This window comes from Cyprinus carpio, chromosome B7 (assembly GCF_018340385.1).
Source record: "Cyprinus carpio isolate SPL01 chromosome B7, ASM1834038v1, whole genome shotgun sequence".
Classification (NCBI taxonomy): domain Eukaryota; kingdom Metazoa; phylum Chordata; class Actinopteri; order Cypriniformes; family Cyprinidae; genus Cyprinus; species Cyprinus carpio.
The window spans coordinates 31,769,648-31,792,165 of record NC_056603.1 but is presented as its reverse complement, the minus strand read 5'-3'; the positions used below and the strand labels follow the sequence as shown (position 1 = coordinate 31,792,165).

The 22,518-nt window shown below is 37.1% G+C and overlaps 1 protein-coding gene across 1 annotated transcript in view; it reads left to right on the top strand.

Annotated features, from left to right (window-relative positions):
• Positions 1–22,009, top strand: part of LOC109046288 (NACHT and WD repeat domain-containing protein 2-like) — a 60,949-nt gene extending 38,940 nt beyond the window's left edge. Inside the window, 5 exon segments of the mRNA XM_042728343.1 lie at positions 8,573–8,776; positions 11,600–11,750; positions 14,358–14,947; positions 16,512–18,261; positions 18,264–22,009. Of these exon segments, the coding sequence (XP_042584277.1) occupies positions 8,573–8,776; positions 11,600–11,750; positions 14,358–14,947; positions 16,512–18,261; positions 18,264–20,419 (4,851 nt within the window). The 3' untranslated portion in view covers positions 20,420–22,009.
• The last annotated feature ends 509 nt before the right edge of the window (positions 22,010–22,518 follow it).

Below are 22,518 nucleotides of genomic sequence, written 5' to 3'. Positions count from 1 at the left end.
TAAGAGCCATTGAACAGAGAACACTTCTAGTTCTTACACTTACATTAGTTATGCTCAATAAGGTCCTGTTCCACCTAGTATTAACATGCATTTCAAATGTATCTCCTGTGACATAGCCCATTGCCTATTGTCCTTAGTGTAGCAGTGAATGAAATTGAATGTAACTGATGCATGTTACATACAGTTTCATACACTGAATGAAACCGAGCTCAGAACTGACTTTATAACCAATCAACTTTCTGTTGGTCAGGTGTTGAATATTCATAGCCAACTTGACAAATTTTACCCTCATACGAAATTCCAGATTGTGCAGAATCTTACTGAAATTAACTGATTAATGTGAACACCTTTATTTTAAACACTATACATCACTTTTTGCGGAAGCGGGAAAAAAGTAGGAAAGGAATCAAATAAAAAGACAGGGACTAAGACACACTATTCACACTAAGACAAATCTTTGGCGCAATAAATATTTTAATTTAATTTCCTGGCAATTCCCTGGCATCCTTTGGTTAGTGTTATAGTAGACTTTATGAACACGCTATCAACCACAATAAAATGCAAAAGAGAACTTCATTTGGTACCGGCTCACTGTCTGTGAAGCAGCTTTCTGTGAACACATGCATCTGACGTGTGCACAGAAAGCTGCTTCAGACAGAGTTCTTAAACAAAATTGTCAAAATGCTGGTTTTGGCGAGTGACCTCATAAACAAACTTAAATGAGTTAAAATGTCTTAAATGATCGTAAATCAGATGTGTGTGTCAGATCTGTGTAATGTGCATCAGGTTTTAAAATCACAGGGCTGCTTGCTACAGACTGTCACTGATGTAAATCAAAGAACAAAAGACGGAAAAAATCCTTCACTGCTCTTTGCTGATTAACCTTTGAAGCTCGAGTAAAGATGGATCTATATTCAATGTATAGGTTCACTTATTTATAAGTGACATCACTTTTTTATTTATATAAAATTTAAAAGTTGTTTCCAAAGTTATTTCTCAAAATGTTAAAAGTAATTGCTTTCAATTATTCTGTAATGTTGAAAGGTTGTAATCATGGGCAAAAACTGAGAGGAAATGCGTTTAAAAGTGTGATTGTGATCAGTGATAGTGGTCTTCATTAGGCTACTTAGTAAAAAGATGCCATTAAACACCTGTTTAAAATATTCCATCTTTATGTTGTTTCTACAAAAATTATTCAATGTAAAATTATAACAATATAAATATATTAATAAACAATTAATCATGATTAATTACAGGAAAATGTGCTATAAATTAGCTAACTTTTATTCAATTGAATTTTTGTGGCCAACATTTGTGTTGGTTTTAACAGGACTGCGTATGTTTTGCTTTCCCATAACACATCCCATAAAGATCATATTTTGAGTGAATGTGTGGCACATAGGTGGCGTTTCACATGCTATTGGTGGCATATTCACCATAGCTAGTGTATATAGTACATATGCGATGTGATTACGTGTCTTTTTGCCTACCTGCATATGTGGTTTCAGGGCCTCAGACAAGTACCCATACCCCTCTGGTATCGTGGCAGTGAGTTTTACATGACTGGCAAATCATATTCTTAATCTAGTTTGCTTACATTCTTTGGATTTCTTTCAGTCTGCTTTATTTCCCAAACCAAGCTTTTTCATTTAAGTCCTGACTCTCTTTTGCCCTTGGACCAATCTTTAATTGTCTTCTCAACCATTCCTTCTCTCTCACTCTCATCCTTCGAGAGGTTTCTATCTTCATCTCTCTCTTCCACTTCACACCTCCATCTGTCTCCCACCTTCACCTCTATATTCAGTGCTCTAGTGTCCATTTCACCTCTTCTTTCATACTGATTTGTGTGTCTACTCTCTCACTTAATCCTCCTCTCTGTCCTCATCCTCTCACCATCATCTCTCTCTCATTCTCTTTCTATCTTAGTAAATGATATGGAGTGTATGACCTCCATCCATGTAGGGCAGAGACTACTTTCACCCTAGCCTTTCTCTTTCCTGCATTAGCATTAGCTGTCAGGTAGTGCTGTGGTATTCAAAGCACTCCTTTTCAGCATGTAAAATGAAAAGAGTATGATTTTTTTTTTCTTCTTGTTAAAAATAGTGTTCATGTGGTCAGGCTTCTTTTCAAAAATTATGCATGTAATAATACAATAACTGTTTTTAAAAAAGCTTTCCACTGTCTGTCATTGGCCAAACATGTTCTGTGTGTTATCTCTGTTCATTATGCCTGTTGCATTTTTAATATATTTGAAATTTAATGTTTAATTTTTTTATGTCAAGACGTTACTGATTAAAAGTTTGGAGTCTGTAGGATTGTAAGAAGTCTACGTTCAACAAGGTTTCATTTATTTGATTAAAAATAGAGTAACAACAGTTATATTGTGAAATATTATTACAATTTATTAGAACTGTTTTATGTTTAATGTATTTTAAAGCATACTTTACTCCTGTAATGAGAAAGCTGAATTTTCAACAGCCATTTAGATGATTCTAAGATTCTGATTTGGTGTTCAAGAAATTTTTGTGGAAATTTTGTGGCATTTTTTCTGGATTTTTTTAAGAGGACAGCATTTATTTGAAACAGAAATCACCCTAACAATGTAAAAGTCTTGGCTGTCACTATTGATCTACTTAATGCATAATTAACATTCAATATAATTTCAAACATTTAAACAGACCTAAAGTTCTAATGTTATTTGATTATATGTCTTATCAATTTTCCTCTTTTTAAAGTTTTTGCCAGATTCAAACTAAATAGCTTCTTACATCTGTAACTGCTTACATTGGAATAGAAGAAAGTATATTACACTGAAAAATTACACGCTGCTCCTTTATGTAGACCGGTAAAGATCCAGGCCACTTTTCTCAGTGGTCTAGTTAAAATTAGCTAAACTCATCTCCTCTGCCAGAGAGACATATGGGTAAGTTTTTCTGACTTGTGCACTTTTAGTAGTTAGTGAGAAGTTTCCTTGAAACTGTGCTTGATTTTTTTCATTATCTCATAAGAGAAAGAACAGAGGTCAGTTTGTAGAGATAAAATAAATAAATAAATAAATAAATAAATAAATAAATAAATAAATAAATAAATAAAACCTTTTCCCCTTAAACCCCCTTGGACAGCCCAAAGCAGACTTGAGTTCAAAGACCAATCCCTTTGGATCTCATGGTTTGGAGTGCAAGTACAAGCAAGCTCTAATACACTTGGAGCTCTGTGAGTGTTTGATCTATATGTGGGATTTCCTCAGTTGTAGTTCAGTGATGTTGTGTCATTGCATGGAGATACATGTATTTCGGTCTATTTTAGAGTTAAAATGAGGCTTTGATGAGAGCACGACAGAGAGAGTGCGAGTGTGAGCGGGTTTGCGGCTGACAGTTCTGGGTTGCATGTGCTGGTGTGTCTCCAGAGAAGGTCTCTAGGCAGATTGGAATTGTTTAATCTAAGTGTGACATGCAGAGATGGGTAGAAACATAAAATAGAGAGAGAGAGAGAGAGAGAGAGAGATTGAGAGAAACACTCAGATTAATATGAAAACAGACTGCAGGGCTGCTGAGACTGGTAGCATTTAAACAGAAATTAGATTTTAAAGTACAGTCTATATCATCTACATTCATTTAGAGTTTGTTAGCTTTTTTAGCCTCATTATTACAAATATACAGTGTTGGGGAGTAACTAGTTACATGCAACAACGTTACGCAATTCAATTACAAAATAAATGTAACTGTAATCCATTATAGTTACTGAGAAAAAAATGGTTCATTAAATTACAGTTACTTATGAAAAAATTTAACGATGTTAGCACTGATAGCTACATGCTACAGGGGTCCCGAGTTCGAATCCTGACTTGAGTAACTTTCCTGATCCCGCCCCATATCTCTCTCCCACTTCACTTCCTGTCAGTTTTGATCCGTCCTATTGCAATAAAGGCAAAAAATGCCAAAAAATAAATCTTTAATAAAATATTTGCAGGTTTTACAGTTACAAAGCGGGTTACATCTGAATATTTGCTGTAAAAAGCTAGGATATGTTGAATAAAATTCATTTGTTTTGCCTGTTTTGGATTGACCATTCTAAAATATGAGACACCAATGTTTCGGGAGTTTAGGACACAGAATAGGACACATGCTTATTCGATAACTGTTTTATGTATATGCTTCACTTTTTAAGATTAACTGTTGTTTTTTTTTGTTGTTGTTGTTTTCCAAAAGGCATTGTTAGATGCCAATGTTTCCTGTTATAGCTATGCAAAGATTTGATTTCAAAAACAGTATTACAGCTATTAAACTGTTTCTTATGATTTTAAATTTGCATTTAACCTCAGAAAGATCTCAAAGTAAAAAGAGGTGTTAAAGTCTGAATTTGTGGTGACTGTGCTTTAAAATTAAATTACTATAATCTTAATTCAAATGATGAAGGATTTTGAAAGTAATCAGTGTTGAGTGCTACTGTAAGGTTAACCCTGCCTGCTTTGAGAACATCTGAGAACATTCGTTAAAAAAACTTAGTAAAAGTAATCAAAAGGTAATCAAATGTAATCTGTATCATTACTTTAATAAAGTAATTGAAATAGTTACACTACTTATTGCATTTTGAATAGGTTAATTTGTAATCTATAAGCTATTACATTTCCAAAGTAACCTTCCCAACACTGCAAATGCACTACTGTTGTTACACTACAAGCATTTGGGGTCAGTAATTATTCAGGAAGGATTATTAAGTTTTATTCAAGAAGGATGTATGTAATTGATCAAAAGAGACAGTAAAGATCATTATCATCTAACAAATGATTTCTGTTTCAAATAACAGTACGTCAACAAATCAGCATATGCTGATTTTTGATCAAATGATTGCAGCCTAGATAAGCATAAGAGGCTAAGAGATCTAACCAAACTTCTGAATAATAGTGTACATCAAAAATATTAAAAAAGTAGGATAATTTAATTCACATGGACCTCCAATGTCTTTCCACTGTGCTTCATTTCATTGTAAAATTGCATTTGAGCCCCAAGTCTCGAAAAGAAAAACATTCCTAAACAATGAACTTGACATTCCTCAAAGATAAATTAATTCTGAACAACACTCCCCACACTCTTCACTTCCCACAATGCTCTGAGGTTATGGTTTCCTAGAACAGTAACAGTAAGACAGACATCAAAGCTCTTGCAAGAGGAGACAGCAGCTGAAACTCACTGTCACACAGCCTGGGGCAGAGACAGAGACAGAGAGAGAGATGGGCAGAAAGAGCTAGAAGGGAAGAAACAAGAGAACAGTAACAGAGCAGCAGAACAACAGAGGAGTGGATGAGAAAATGAAGGTGCTGTGATACACACTCCTAATATGACTTCAAAGTGTCTGTTTTTTCTAATACCTGTTCATGTGTCATCAAAGTGTGGCACAGTATCAAGGGACTGTGTCTCACAACACACAGTCCAGAGTGCTTGGTTTCACATGGAACTGAATTTTTAGGGGCTACACATACAGAATATACTGTATATACTAGTGCCGTCAAGCGATTAATCGCATCCAAAATTAAAGTTTTTGTTTACGCAATATATATGTGTATACTGTGCATATTAGTTATTAATATATAAATACAACCACATAAATGTATATATTTATGAAAAATATGTTATGTTTATATATTAAATATATTTATATATAATATATAAAAATATAATTGTATATACATGTAAATATTTTCAAAATATAATGTATGTGTGCGTATTTATATATAAATAATAAATATACACAGTACACAAACATGTATTATGTAAACAAAAACTTTTATTTTGGATGCAATTAATCGCGATTAATCGCTTGACGGCACTAGTATATACTCTTGTTTTGTCCAGGCTTAAGGAAAAACACTGGCTTATCTGTAAATAGACCAAGCAAACCATCTCAGAGGAACAGTATAGCAACACAGATTGTACTATAGGGTCATTTTACAGACTCTCTCTCTATTCTCTCTTACACACACCTTGTTGTTCTTCACACCCCGGGGGTGCAGATAATAGTGGGTATCCTCAGCAGCAGCAGATTTCATGGCAGCAGAGATGTCTCTGAGCCCCGCGTGATAAAACATGAGACAGATGTACGTCTTACATGTTTTTGTGAGTGTGTGTGTGTGTCTCAATTGCCAAGGGGACGTATTTCCACACTGACACCCTAACACTCGTTTGACCAGCTTTTCACAGTCTCTCTATTCCTGTTATCCACTGTCTGAGGCTGTGACAAATACATCAGCTGGAACCTCCTTTGGTTTTTTTATTTTTATTTTAGCAACATAAGAAAGCATCGCCATCAATTATTCAACATATATTCTTTTTTTACATTTTGTAGACTATATATTTTGTAGCTATTTTTTTTACAACTGGTTAAAACCTCAAAGACTGGTGGAGGAGGATCCTCGCAAAAATGGATACCAAAAAAAAAAAAAAAAAATTATTACAGGTCAAAAAGATTCAGAGTTACACCGGGTGAATTGTAAAGTGTAGCTCATCTTCCACATCCAATGTGATGAGATTTCATGAAATTGAGAAGACTGAAATTGGAACCAAATGATTTTCTGACATGTTTAGAGTTGCTGGAGGCTGAACAGCGTGTATGAATGAGCTGCATGATACCTAGCTTTTTTCTTTTCAGGGTTTCATTCTGGTGCTCAGGATGTCTGTGATTATGTGAAATTTGCACACACACACATGGACATGCACACACATCTTTCAAAGGAAATCAATAATGGCTTTACAAAGCTTATTTTTAATATTTATAGATTTCTTTAGTGTTGCCTGCTAAGGTTGTAATGGTTTGGGGTTGCGGGTTCTTCTGAGTTCTTCTGAGTACACACGATTGACACCTCTTCTTTGTTAAAGTAATATATTTCAAATAAATAAATAAATAAAATAAATATTTTGTAATATATAAAGTAATATATATAATTTTATTATTATTATTATTATTAGCCTATAGAAGAATTGTAATTTTTGGGTGGACTGTTCCTTAAATGAAATGATTTCAGTGGAATAATTCTCATATAAAATTTTCATGGATATTGCAAAAGCTCTTTTCTTGCATCACAGTGTAGAGTCATGTAGTTCATGAGAAAAACTCAAAAAATTCCTCAGTTTTTTTTTTTTTAGAGTTAAATGTAGTAATAACACAGTAATAACACTGTAACATCCATGCAATGTTTTTGCACATTCATTGAGAATTTATTTATCAAATACAATGTGGTTTTAGTTTAAAAAAATGAAAAAAGTTTTTTTATTTTTTTATCATATCACCTTTGCTTATAAAAAAAGTATGAAGAAGCAGAAGGCGAGGGAGAGATAGTTCGGTTTTGGCTCATCACTCTCATTCTTAATCTAGTTGGCAGAGTTTCACAGTCCTAATACTCCTCAGTACTGTGCACTAAACGCTGGAGCTATAAAGCTCACAGGAATAATGTATCTTTCTTTGTGTAGAAAGGAGTTGGAAAGAATTTGAGAGACAAAAAAGAAAGAATGTATAAGCTAAAATGACAGAGGAAGAGTGAGACAGATAGATACACGGTGATGTAAAGGTCAGGTAGGCAAAGCATTAAAAGTTCACCCCAGTAGCCTTTAAAAAAAATACTGTTACATTTTCCCTGTAAGAAACCTACAATTTCAGTAGAGATATAAGCCAAGGAAGAATATCTCTTTGGATTCTGCTACTCGTCTTTAATCAGAAACCATGATATCCCACAACCCCTGTCTCATCTCCTGCAAGTCTCTAATGTATACTGTATGTTTTTGAAGAAGGGCCAGATCATTAGTCTATAGGCTTATCCAGCACAATTTGAATGCTCTGCCACTGGTGGTTATGGGCTTGTGGACACAATGACACTGGCAAACATAGCCAATTGGCCTTCTAATCTCAGCGGCATGGACAACAGTCGCGCAGGAGTAGCTAAATAGCTTGGAAAAGAAAGAAAGTTTGGCAGTGGAATCCTCTAAAGCTAACAGGCTTTACTGTATTGTTGTGAATTCATTACAAACGTGCAATGTTAAATGGCATGTGGACTGTTTTCTTTTCTGTAGCTTTCGAATTCAGTTTTTTCTTTGTATAAGCCCTGTTAATAAGTCTTAATTGATCATTTTGACATATCACATTTGAAATTATTAACCCTGGTTTCACACGGTTCACACTTTATCCTGTCTTAATAATTAATCCCAGGTTTAAAGATTTCTTACTGTTCACTTGTAAACTCTGGATTAATGTTGTTATTTGCATATTTATAAAGTCAGTTTGCAATGTCCACTCAATGTTATCGATATCATAATATGCAAACCAGAATATCGCTTGTGACAGGAACCGCAAAAGATTAGAGGTCTTCATAAACCAGGGTTTAAAGCAGTGCTAAGCTTCAAAATAATGAGTTCAAATTGTTGGGTTAAAAGTGACCTTAGTCCAGATTTTAAAAAGACAATAAGCAAGGTTATGCGCAGTGTAACAGTCCTTTGTGTCTCTCTCTTCCTCTTTATTTACTTCTGCTTTTATGATACGCTGTGATAAGATTAAGGTGACAATAAAGTGTCTCCCTCTTTCACAGGGGCTCATTGGAGAGAAGTACGGCAGCATTCGGGTCCCAGGGGAGGTGGAGTCGGCTGAGTTTGAGATGATTTTGGATGCGGCGGTGGAGGCGGGACTAGACACACGGATCTTGGAGGAGTGGTATTGTCGGGATGAGAACTCAGTCCCGCCTGCCTACTACCTAAAACCGAAAGCTGAGATGCTGAAGAACTACCAGAACTCTGTAAGTAGAGCAGGAAGGAACGAATATGTTTGAAGAACTGGAATATCTTCTAAGACATTAGGGTTTAGTAACAATGAAAATCTTTTTTATAATTGGATGTATAGCTAATTCCAAAGTACAAGGTATGAATATAAGCTACAAAGTACAAAAATGATGGTTACCACATTTCACAGTGTTAAGTGTTATATACCATATACCAATACCATTCAAAAGTTTGGGGTCAGTAATTTTTTTTAAATATTTTCATAAGAAGTCTCTTTTGCTCACCAAGGCTACAATTATGTTTAGCACAAAAACAGTAAAACAGTTATATTGTGAACCATTATTAGACTTTAAAAATCCTTTAATTTAATATATTTTACAATGTAATGTATGACTGTGATGGCAAAGCTGATCTGATCTGATATGATCCTTCAGAAATCATTCTAATATATTAATTTGGTGCTCAAGAAACATTTCTTATTATTATTAGAGTTGAAGACGGTTTTGCAACTTGACATTTTTGTTAAAACCATGATACTTTTTTTTTTTTTTTACATTTTCTTTGATGAGTAGAAAGTTTATATGAATAGTATATATTTAAAAGATAAATATTTTGCTTTCACTGTCTCTTTTGGGCAATCTAATGCATACTTTCTTAATAAAAAAAACAACAACTTTTGAACCCCAAACTTTTAAACAGTGGTGTAAATGATGTCAAAATGTTGTTATTTCTTCATTATCACAATTTTACATTTTTCAGTTGAATAGCAATTGAACAAATTATGATTTAATCGTTGGATACAGTCAAGACCTTTGAGGTAGGACAGGATAATTTCCAATTTACAGTGTGTAGGCATACAGATGCAAAAATTGGCTCATTTTTAGTACTGTTTGCTTGTTGATTGTCCCAAGTGTACAGAGTCCCATAAACCCAGAAACTGTGTAAACAGCAAATGCAACTGGAATCTGAATTTAAATAAGTATAATAACACACAAACCCAGACAGGAGACTTTATCGCTTCATTTCAGAAGTCTAGTACACACCACTGCTTTTGACGCACATGAGAGGGCACCCAGGATTACGTTCAGCTTCCAGCAGACCTGACCTGTCCTGCACACACAGGAATAACCTGTAAATGTCAACAGCTGACCGGTGCTGTTGCTGTTTTATATGGAGCACTGTAGAAATGGCAGGCCCGAGAGAGAACACTGTTCACTGCCTGTAGAGTTTATTAGCTTCATAAATTCAGTTTGTCTTTCATTAAACCTTACTGGAGCTCTCTCTTCCTTTCTTACACACACACAAATTCCATTTCACTTTCTGTCACCCGTACACACACACAGATCATATAGTGTTGTATAAATCAGGTTGTAACGCAGAGTGGCTGCAAATTGAGGAAGCGTCTGTGAAGCTGAGGGTCTCTGTTGGACTAAAATGAGAAAAGCAGCAGGGACTGAGTTTCTACCTGTACTCAGCAGAAACACCCACTGATTTCTCTCTCTCTCTCTCTATCCTGTCCTCTTTCTCTCTGGTAGGTGACTGGGTTCATGACAAACACTTCTTAAAATATTACTTCAGTAACACAGTGTGGTGTCTGCTTTCTCTTTCTCTGTTCAAGCAGACAGAGTCATTTGTATTGTTGGGTGAACTCTGGTGAATTGGACTCCTTTTGACATCCCTCTACATCGAGTTCCTGTGGTCTCGGAAATATTAGGAACTTTCAGATTTCTAGGCATGAATTGGAAAAATGAATGGAAAAACTCATGGAACTGTATTAACATATGTATATAATATATTAATATTTTAATATTATATTAATATATTAATATCTCTCTCTCTCTCTCTCTCTCTAGTTATACTCTACTAATCAGCTAGAGATTTTGCAAGTGCTTTATATTTTTTTATTTTATTTTATATAAATGTAAAAAAAAATCCATATCTTATTAATCTTAAACTATTTAAGAAGTAAGCTATTTCTTGTGAATGTGCGATACTTTCGATTCATTAGCCATTATAGGTGAATAACTTTAAGAATAACAGAGTGCAGTTAACTAAAACTATCTGTGCTACATTATTTATGATTACAAAAATACATTAAAATATGACAGAAATTACCAGATTGCAGTATCAAGCAGCATAATGGATTATATGCAGCTAAAATTACTGGAAGTGGCTGACACTGGAAGTCTTGAGCATTCAAGTTAAAAATGCTTGTGCCTCCTCTTACATTAAAAATAAGGTGAATAGTGACATACAAAAATCACAGAGAATTCATGTAAGTGCATTGGTCCAAAGGTGTGGAAACATAATTCATGAAGTTATTAATAAAGTACAGTTGAAAACTAAAATAATGTTGGAGCTGTGGTGTAGCAGTTTCAGATTTGATTCTGGCCTGTCATATCCTGATGCCTCTTCTCTCTCTTTACTTTGCTGTTGATTATAAAAATAAAAATAGCAAAATAGTTATCAAAATGAGGCATGTTCTTGAAATTCATGATCACATGGAAATTGCTGTATTTCCAGAGTGAAAACCATTGTAAACGTGACAGCACCTTTAAAGGACAGAGGTCAAGTACTAATACAAACCCTAAATGCAGTTTGTGCTAGAACTAGATTAAAACTATGCTAGCTGTGCTACATACATCAAGCATTAAGGTTAAACCAAAAAGTGCTAATGCATTTGTTACTGCTTTTTGGTGTAATGAAAGAAGTGTTAATTAATGTATTAATTAATGTAATGGGGCAGGATGTCATGTAGGTTTTTTTTTTTTATTGGTTTAACATACATATAATGCAACCTTGAAAACCTGGATGACTCCATGTGTGCTTTTACCCCACAGATAGAGTCAGGCAGCGTAGCAAAATCGAAGAACGACAAGGCATGGAGGGCAGTCTCTGAGGAAATCAAGAGGATCTTCAGAACCTCTGTTTTACAGCTGCAGGAGAAGGGGACCATGAAGAGCAGTCAAGCCAAGAAATTTCTTTGCTCGGGTAAACTCTAGTTATATTTACAGTAATGACTGTTCACAGCTAATAAAGGTTTAGTGTTATTTTGCATGGCTTTAAATGCCTGAGTGGGTTTACAACGTGTTTCAATATTGACTATATATGTTAATATACTAATGGTACTTTTAAGTCATTATGGTCAACTTATTTTCCACTGAACTAAAGGTCCCCATCCAAATGCCTAAAATGACTTGATACTTGATATGATTCTCTTATCTATTTTTTGTAATAATCTCAATGTTCTCTCTGAGTAATTTTGATCAAATAACATGTTTTTTGATCCATAGTGGAGTTTAATGTTACCATTCTTAACAATCACCGCCCTCTTGCTGATTTAGTGCTTCTGTTGGGGAGAATAAATGCATACTTGTCTATCTGTCATCCTTGCTGTCACTGTCAACCTTGACAATTTTGAACAGGCCATTGTCATACTTTCTCCAACATTAACTATTTTGATAACAGCTTTTGAAAAAAACTATTAGCCACCTGGGATATGTCTATATCTCTACATTAGAACCTTGATGCTGTTACACCGCTCTGAATGGGCATTGTCATCATATGACAACAATAAAAACAGAAGGGGAGTTACTAGCAATATTTTTGCATATTTATATGATTCTATTGCAGACATTCACAACATGCTAGAATGCGTTTAAAGTAGTTCACATAATGCCTTTATACACATATGGGATGGAAATAAACACTGCAGGACAGTGGCCTTCCAGCACCTTTTGTGACTTAATGCGTGAAGCAATTTCCAGCCAGCCACATCAAGGAAATCTGAGGGTCTTAGACACATTTTCACTCTATAAACGTTTCAGTGGTGCTTGATTTCTAACATTCAGGTTGCTTGTCTGTAAAATTACATGCATAATTAAAAAAGGCTGAATCATGCAACAGAGCCATAGTTTATAGATTTGTGGTTGCAAAGAGAGATTGTATTCAAAGCTCATAATGAATGTAAATGTTATTTTTATCCCGCTCTTGAAAGTCATTGTGACTAAATTAAAATTCGCCCGCATTAGCCAGCATAAGAGGAGATCTAATCAGGCTAACTTAATTCATCCAGGTTAATCCAATATTCAATGATACAGTTAAGTCTCATCACCATACCCCACATTAGAGACTGTGGGTCGGCACCGATTTACTGCTTGCTCTTTCATGTCATTCTCAGTGCATGTGCTTATAATTCAATCACTGATACAGTTAAGTCTTCATCTCGACATGCAGTAGATATGAAACAGATGGATGTGACATCTTGTGGGTCTTTATTGAAAAAGCATCACTGCATCATAGAATGTAGGCATCATATTGGTATTGCATTTCATAAGAAAGTTTGCAAGTTAAAATAAAAGACAGTAATGTTGTTCAGAGATCAGATTGCCTGCTGACTCCTCTTGATCAGTTTATTTTGTAACATTAGACATCACACACATCACAAAAGATTGAGTATGAGGTAGTTTAATATAGTATGTATTAAATGTGTTAGAATAAGTGTAATAAAAGTGTAAAAAATATGCACTTGAATGGTAGTAGGATGTTTTCACATCAGAAGTATTTCCCAAAACCTTTTATGTGTATGTATGAATATAATGGCATTAACTTCAGTATTGACCTTGGATCTATAACTACATATGCATTTTACAATATTTTGCATTTTGCATTTTTTGGCATTTTACCATCATAATAAAATAAAATAACTGTTTTCTATTTTAATCTAAACTGTTATTTCATTCCTGTGATGACAAAGCTATGTTTTTAGTATTATTTGATTCTAACTTAATCTAATTTGAGTCTGCTTATTTGGCACACAAGAAACATTTCTGATTACTATCAGTGTTGAAAACATCTGTGCTTCTTAATATTTTTGTGGAAAATACATTTTAATGTATTTTTTGCTTTTTGGTGAAAAAAAAAATCTAAAGAACAACATTCACTTGAAATAGAACTTTTGTTACATAATAAATGTCTCACTTTTGATCAACTGAATACTGAATAAAGGGTTTTTTCTTTTTTCTTCAAACAAACTAAAAAAAAAAATCCAACTGAACCCAGAGGTAGTGTATTTAGTGTATAATGTATAATATCTTAAAGCAGGTACCCTATTTGTTTTTCAGTGTGGTTTCTATTTTGATTACTAATACCAGAGTGAGGAAAGTAGATTTAATCGAGGTAACGCTTTCCTGGGGGATTTGTAGCCATTTACTTGCCGCCTTTGCATCCCCCTCTCCTCTCATTTACAAAACAAGCTGCAAGTATGCGATACTAAGCTGACGAAGCTGGCAGGCTATCACTGGAATACTGCCTTTGGAGGTCTTTGATATAACCAGGCGAGGCTGGATTAAGAGATCATATCACTTTTTTCTTCGTCAAAGCAGCTCAGAGAGACGCATCTGATCATTTGCTAAAGACTGGCAAATGCGGGGGAAGCGCTCACCTCATGACATCAAATTAAGCATGTTTTCTGAAAGTGCCACTGAAGTGTTTCGTGAGTAAACAGTGGAAGGGATGAAAACCATGAATGGAAAGAAACGTTCTGTCATGCAGAACTGAGTAACTATCATGCTCTCTCTGTTTTCTCCTGTCTTTCAGCATTAGAGGATGAACTGGATTTCGCACTGGGCAAGCAGACCCCAGCATTCCTCAAGAAATGTGTATGTTACATCCGGAAGATATCCAACTTTGACCGTTTCGCTAAACTCCCCGAGATGGCCCGCTACATGGACATCGTGGTGAGCGCCGACCGTGTCATGAGAAACCAAGAAGCCTATGAGCGTCTTCTGAAAGTCAGAGACGAGTTCATTCCAATGGTGGTGGCAGCGTCCAATCTTCGAGTCTACTCCTCCGTCACTCACTGTGACATGAAACTTGGCTACTCGCAGGAAGTAGAGAGCCACTACGTCGAAGGTCTGTGTAAACAGTTTTATGAAGACATGGTGGATATCATCCAGGCCACGGTCCAACAGAACTTTGACACAGAGACAGATCCACTCTATGATGAAATTATACAGCATCTTTCGCTGTGCAAGACTTTTTCATCTTTTTATGTGTACAAGAGTGAAGCCTTGGACATAGTCCAGGAGTACCTGTACCCCTCCAAAGGTGGTCGAATAACTCCCCTAGTGGTGTATGGAGGACCCTGTACTGGAAAGACATTGTTACTTGCTGAAGTGGCAAAACAGGTGAAAAGCATGTATAGTATGCACATTTGTGTGTGTGTGTAGGTGAGAGAGAAAGCATGTGTGAACATACTGACCTGCTTTTTAAGGCCATCTGGATGCTGGCACATGTTAGATTAATGCTGCGGGATGCCTGTATTTAGCCTAAAGATGATCTTTGCTTCCTCTGACTTGATATCTGATGTTATGGCATGAGATTCAAATTAACATTAAGGTATTTTGGGCTGCTGTTTACATGAATTTGTCTGTCGTAACAGATTTTGTGCATTCCAGTGTATCTGGAGGCACAAGGTAGTCCAAATACAGATTATTGCATTCACAAGCTTAAAAAATGCTGATTTAATTTAACTGATAAAAATAATTAAATATAATTACTCATATCTGTCAGCTTCGGCCAATACTTAGGGCTTATGGAGATCAGTGGTGTGCTTGTGTCATGTGTTGATGGTCAGAATTGACGGTGTTGATAAGTTTGGGGGCGAGGAACAAAGGAGGAAGGGTAGTGTTGACATTTCCCGTCACCCATGGCAACCCGTCAAAGACCTCAGCCTCTAATGTTAGTTCACAGATGATGAGCCTGGGGACCTTGACTAACTCCCTCGTCCTTGCTTATGTTCTCTCGCTCACACTGTCCTTCTTTGTAACATACACACTACGGAAAGGCAGATACTCCAAAATATTTATATATGAAATGCAATTTAAATGCCCAGACATTGCATGCACTTTTATATTCAAGAGTGTGAGCCTGTATGACGCAAATTAGTCTCTTAGCATGATCTCATGTTTGCTACAGCTGGCATGTTTTTATATTGCCCTTGTCAGTGCAGTACGGTACTAAGAATCATGCAGCAAATATGAGCACAGTGATGCATTCAAGTAGCAATCTGGACACACACACCCTTTGGCTAATCATACAAACACACAGACACACAGTCCTCTTGCAAATGGTGGCTTTGGAAAAGCGTTTTATCATTAATTGTCAGCATCTCCAAACAGAGAAATACAATTTCATGTTTCCCTGAATCACAGCTGGGGGCACCCTTTAACCACATCCAAGAAAGAATTGTGCTAAGGATGAGGGAATGTTTCAAACTGATTTAGAAATCTTTGGCACAAAAAAATCCAGTGCTGACTCTATTGCTGTTGACTACATTCGATTATTTGCTGTACAGTCATTGCTCTTAGATTTCCTTCCTCACACTCCTTTCCTTCCTTGAGTTGTCAAAGTTTGTGTACACTGGATCTACTAAATAATGGATAGACTGGAGTCACTCGAGTTTTGTTTGCTAGAGTCATATTTATAATAACGTTGCTTCAGGTCACAGCAGTTCCTGGATTTTTAACTGTGTGTGTTTTAATATAAACAGGACACATATCCTGTTAAACATTAATTAACAATGCATACATCAGTTGAATTTTATATAGATCATCTATTTGTAAATGGCCTACTCAAATCAGCCTCCTAATTGTATATAAATATCATATGAAATAACATACTGGAAAACATTTAGTAAACTATATATGAATGCCGTATTTATGAGCTTCTGTTTCATTTTCATTTGTTTAGGCTTATGCATGGCTACAGAAAGAGATGGGACCAGAAACAGACCCAGTTGTCATTGTCAGATTCATCGGCTCCTCAGACTTCTCTGCTGACCTCCGCACACTGCTACAGAGCATCTGTGAGCAGATTGCCATCAACTATCGGTGCCTGATCCACTTCTTACCAAACAAGATCCAGGAGATGAGGGAGCTGCTGGTGAATTTGCTTGGGGAGTCATCATTTCACCGACCTCTTGTCATTATTCTGGATGCCTTGGAGCAGTTGTCAGATGTTGACGAGGCTCGGAAGCTCTGGTGGCTACCTGTCCACCTGCCACACACAGTCCGAATTGTAGTGTCAACCCTGCCCAACAAGCATGGGATACTCCAGAAATTACGCAGCCTGATACATGATGAGGATGCCTATGTTGAATTAATGCAAAGAGACCGCAAAGCTTGCAGTCAGACACTTAAACAGCAGCTTCTGAGTGTCAAAAGGAAGGTGACCTCTGGCCAACAGATATATGTGAATGAAGCAATGGCAAAATGTACACTCCCCATGTTCGTCAACCTCATCTACCGAGAAGTAGTTCACTGGCGGTCGCACAAGGATGTGGACGACAAATCATTGTGTTCGACGGTGCACGAAAGCATTGAGCAGCTTTTCTACTCTATTGAAAACAAGCTTGGCTCACGCTTTGTCTTTCGGGCACTGGGCTACATCACAATGGCACGGGCAGGCCTGACAGAGCTGGAGCTAGAGGATATCTTATCTTTGGACAACAGTGTCCTTGGGGACATCATGGTGAGCTCTAATCTTAAAAGCCCACTACGTATTTCTTATGATTTCATAGCCAGGCTAAAAGAAGAACTTGAAGGTTATTTAGTGGAGCGTCAAGTCCGTAATGTAACGCTAATGGTGTGGGCAAATCGCCACCTGCATCTTATAGCACAGAAGCTATACCTCAGTAATGAAGAAGATGTGCATCAAATGCATAGCCTTTTGGCTGAGTACTTCTTAGGGGCATGGGCAGGTGGTAGAAAGAAGATATTCCACTGCGACAATAATCACTTTGCCTCACTGAATATCTCACACCAACGAAACCCTCATCACCAGCAGAGCCTTCATGGCCATGACAAAGCTTCTGCTGACAAGCACTCTTATGACAGACAGACACCCGAACAACCCTGGGTGTTCCAGTGTAACTTGCTAGAGCCGGACATCTTCTTTGTCAACCACCGAAAGATGACGGAGCTCACATTCCACCTGACAAGGAGCGGCCGGACAGATGATCTCATGTATGGTGTCATAATGAACTTCAGCTGGCTCTACACTATGATAAAGATAGGGCAGTTTGACAAGGCCCTGTCAGACATTGACTTAGCTTACAGCTACACGCAAGAAAAGGAGCTAAAGTTTCTCGCAACTACACTCCGCAGTATAAAGTTTAAAGTGACAAAGAATCCTGCATCACTGTCTGCTGAACTTCAGCAAAGGCTCCTTCCAGTTGTCACATCTCTTCCCAAGCTCAGACACCTCCTTCTTGAATGTGACAAGGATGGTCCTAAATACTGCTCCATTGTGCCACTGCACTCTTCCATGGATGTCACCTACAGTCCTGAGAGATTACCGCTATGTTCTAGCTACATGCAAATAGTGGAGATTCTACCTACATTAGCTCCAAACATAGTCATTGTGGCCCTCGAAGACGGATCAGTCAGCACGTGGGATGTTGAGAGCAGACAGCATAAAACACATATACACACCGAGATCTCTTGTTCTTCTCATCAACACTAAAAACACATAAGAAATATCATCTAGTAGTGGCCACTACAAAAAATACACTGCTCATTTACGACAACCACAAGTCATGCTTGTTGTCGGAGGTGGAGGTGAAAGGGTCCAAGCACTGTGGCATCACTGGCGGAGTAGCGTTCATCAATGGATTCACCTTGTCCAGCCACCATGCCTTAGCTTGGCTGGAGGCAAGCAAAGACGTCAATGTGATTGATTTGCTCTATGGCTGGCCATTGTATCAGTTCCATTGCTGGTATGAGGTAACCTGTGTCCAATGTTCCCCAGATGGTATGTATGCTTTCTGTGGACAGTATCTCAACACAACCACCATATTCCACCTCGGTAGTGGGGACAAGCTTGCTACAATGACTTCTGAGTTCTCTGGTGGTTTTGTTAAGTCCATCCTGATTCTAGACACAATCCATCAAATGGTGATGATCGACAATGAGGGCAGCCTCTCTGTGTGGAACACCAAAGATATCACAAATCCCAAGCTGATGGAAGATTATGACTGCAGAGGAGATGATAGTGAAGTGGTGGGCATAGAGCTTTCTGAGGATCAGCGATCCATCCTCATCTGCAAAGCGAGAAGCATCGAGGTGCTGGACACCAAGATTTGGAAGATGGCGGAGAAGTTCAAGGCCAAGCGTAGTGAGAAGTTTGTGGCAGCCGTTCTCTCCAAGAATAGCCAAAGTATAATAGCTTCCATGGAGAACACATCCTCCATATTTGTGTGGAGGAGAGACAGTGGACAGTGCATGGCCAGCTTGATAGAGATATCTGGAGCCATTGTAAAACTGATCAAATCAACACACCATAACTTGCTGCTGTCTGTGGCCAGCAGTGGCGTACTTTCCGTGTGGGATATTGACATTATAACAGCCATGTCAAATATTGATAAAACTGGCAAACCTATCCAAAGCCTTCAGCTCTCCGGCCGAGAGGATTTTGTGTACACCATGGATGGGTCAGAGGTCATCCACAAGTGGAACTACAGCACAGGTTTCATTGAGATGGTGTACAAGCATGAAGGCCTTGTCGAAAACTGCGTCTTGACAACATCGGGTGACCTAATGGTGACATCTGATGATAAAAGTAGCCAGTACATCTGGCATACAACCACAGGTGAGAATATATTCCGTATCAATGGTCAGAGAATCTCACAGCTTCTCATCACACACAATGACCAGTTTGTAGTGTCCCTTTGCGAGCAGAATGCCTCCCGCGTTTGGAGGCTTGCAACTGGTCACAAAGTGTGCAACATTTTGGTAACACTCCAGCATGCCCTCATTACCACAGCAAACACATTCCTTGTGGGAACCAACAAGAATAAGCTGTTGGCTGTTAGCTTGTGGTCAGGCAGTGTGTCCAAAAAGTTCATCTGTGATGATGGGATCACAATTGTTAACTTCAAGTTAATTCCTGACAGTCCAGATTATGTTGTCTTCATCACCTCCACAGAAACAGTTTTCATCTGGAGTGTTGCAGATGAGTCTGTGTGCAGGCGGGTGCAGCTGCCTAGCAACTTTTTGAAGAACCTGGAGGATTTTCAAATATCACCCAATGGGAAATTGGGCATTGTGTCGAAAGGTGATGAGAACATTAATGTACTAGACCTGCACAGTGGTAAACTGCGTCTGGTCCATGCTGCTGGCATAATATGGCGGCAAAAGCTCTCACGAGATGGACGCTACTTAGTGTACATCTGTTTCCGCAACTGCGATGAAGATGATGATGCAGGTGTGGTTTCAAGTCTGATTGTCATGAGATTGGCAGATGGCAAGAGCATCGGGACCTGCTCCCTCTACAAAACGCCAACCTATCTGTGCCTATCACAGCGAGCACTTAACATCATTGTGGGATTTGAGGATGGCAGCATTGGTACCTACACAGTTGTAGACCGTGTGGATGCCGCTATGAAAATCAAGATTGCCACCTCAAACAGTCGCCAAATAGTTAACAATGCCTCACAGAAAGTACGACCCAAGTGTAGCACCAATGCCTTCAAGACCATTGCTGACTGTGTGTGGAGAGAATCCACCGAGGTCTTCTCACGGGACAGTCCTATCAATGTGTCTGACAGTGGAGAACCAGAGACAACAACACCCACAAAGAAAACTGAACTGCTGCAGTGAGAGCGCCCTCTGTAGGACATTAGCAGGCATGAAGGAACAAGGCCAGGTTTGGACACAGGTGATTATTGTTTACAGCAACTTTGATTCAGCTGCACAGATCAGTTCTCTGGGTAACACACAGCCACTGGCCATTTGCTGTTAAGCTGCACTTAAGCTGCAATCAGTCACATTGATTTCTTTTATTCATCATCAACTTACTGTCAAATGTGTACACTGAATTTAATAGGAACAAATTCATAACAAGTGTCATTCATTGGAAAAGCCGATATGTTCTTCCTTCTGATGTGTATGCCAGTGTGGCCATATAGTTCAGATTTTGTTTAGTCAAATCAAGCCATAACGTCACTTTATACAGAAGCATAGAGAAATGTAATAGATTTGTAGCCATATAAAAGTTGTGGCATTTTTTTTTTTTTTTTTTTTTTAAATATTCATTTGTGTCTGTCTATTACTTATTACTTGCGTATGTTTATTACGTCCTCTGGTACTGTACTTAAATGGAAACTTATGTACATATGTGTACATATGTACTTTGGCTGCTGCAGTTTGTGCAACTACTTAAATATATGTTATGTTGTGCTAAATGCAATCAAAGTGAGTGCCTGGATTTTAACATTTTTGTTACAGAAACTGATTAAGAAAAAAAAAATGCAGGGAATTTCTAAAAAAAAATATATTGATACAAATATTCATCATTACGGTTCAGCATACAATAAAAATTTAGCATACAATGAATACAAATTTGTTTAATTTGAAATTACAGCATCTAAATGAGGATCATTGAAAAGTATATTTCAGTATTCAGGTATTCAGAGTATAGTCTGAAGTCATTATGAGCTTCTTAGTAAATTCAGAATGTATTCTAGACTTTCTCTGACCAACGTCACATGTGTAATTTGCTCTAAATGACAGACAGTATAAAACCCATCCTCATATTTAATTCTATACCAATTCATCAATTACTGTCACGATACTGATACTGAGAAGGTCATCGTCTGACTTGACTAAATCCAAGAGATTAATAGTGTTAATGGCATATCTTTAAAGAATGTGCAATTCATTGTATCAAAGGACGGTACAGTTGTATCGAGCTACAAATGTTGAGTACTGATTGAGGACTAAACCACTATTGAGGAGTCATGTGTAGCATCTCACCAAGAGTTTCTACGCCTTAACGGTTGGGTCATCTTATACAAATGTGTATTTGTAATTGTTCTTTGTGAGGTAAAGGTTGATTGATTGTGTGCTTGAAATAATAAAAAAGTTATACTTTGTACTTTCATGTAATAGATAACTTAGAGATATTTATGAATAGACTATATGTTATCATAAACAAGGCTGATTTATGAATGGTGTTTGCCAAGGCAGTGTTTGGGGGTTGCACTTTATTTTAAACGGGTTGTTCCCTGAGGTTGACTTTGAACAAATTTGTCATGAATGCTAACTATACGATTTTTGCCTTCAGTTATGGGTGTACTCTGGCATGTCGCAAAAGAAAGTAGTTTCAACAAAAATGATCAGCCATGCCCCATTCAAACTCCTCTCTCCATAACTCAAGGGCTATTCCGTCGAATTGTATGTTTACCTCTGGAAATAACAAAAAATACCACCAACAACAAACAACAACCAGCAGCATTAATCAGTTATTATCATCACCCACTCAAACTTAAATGAAAAAAACATATAGATATTATACAATATTTGCCAAAGTTTTTATTTATTTATTAATATTTGTTTTCAGAATGTTAAATGGTGTTGTTTGTGACCCTACTTGTTACTTTTCTGGCTTTGTTGTGTTTTCTAGCATAACTATGAGAACATGCATTATCTTTGCTAAGATATTAATGAAGTCCATCTCTATTATAATGGAATGCCAGTTTTAGAGTATATTTGAATGTGTCCATATGAGAGCAGTTGAACAGTATATTATATGTTATGTAACTTGAATGACTTTTAACTACATGTTTGCAAAACATAGTTCACATACTGGTATTGAATGTGTTTATTGTATTATTTGTATTGTCAAGATTGAAGATCCCCGTTTAGAGATATATATTTTCATAAATGTTGTACTTACATTTTGTTACAAAGTTGTTTAA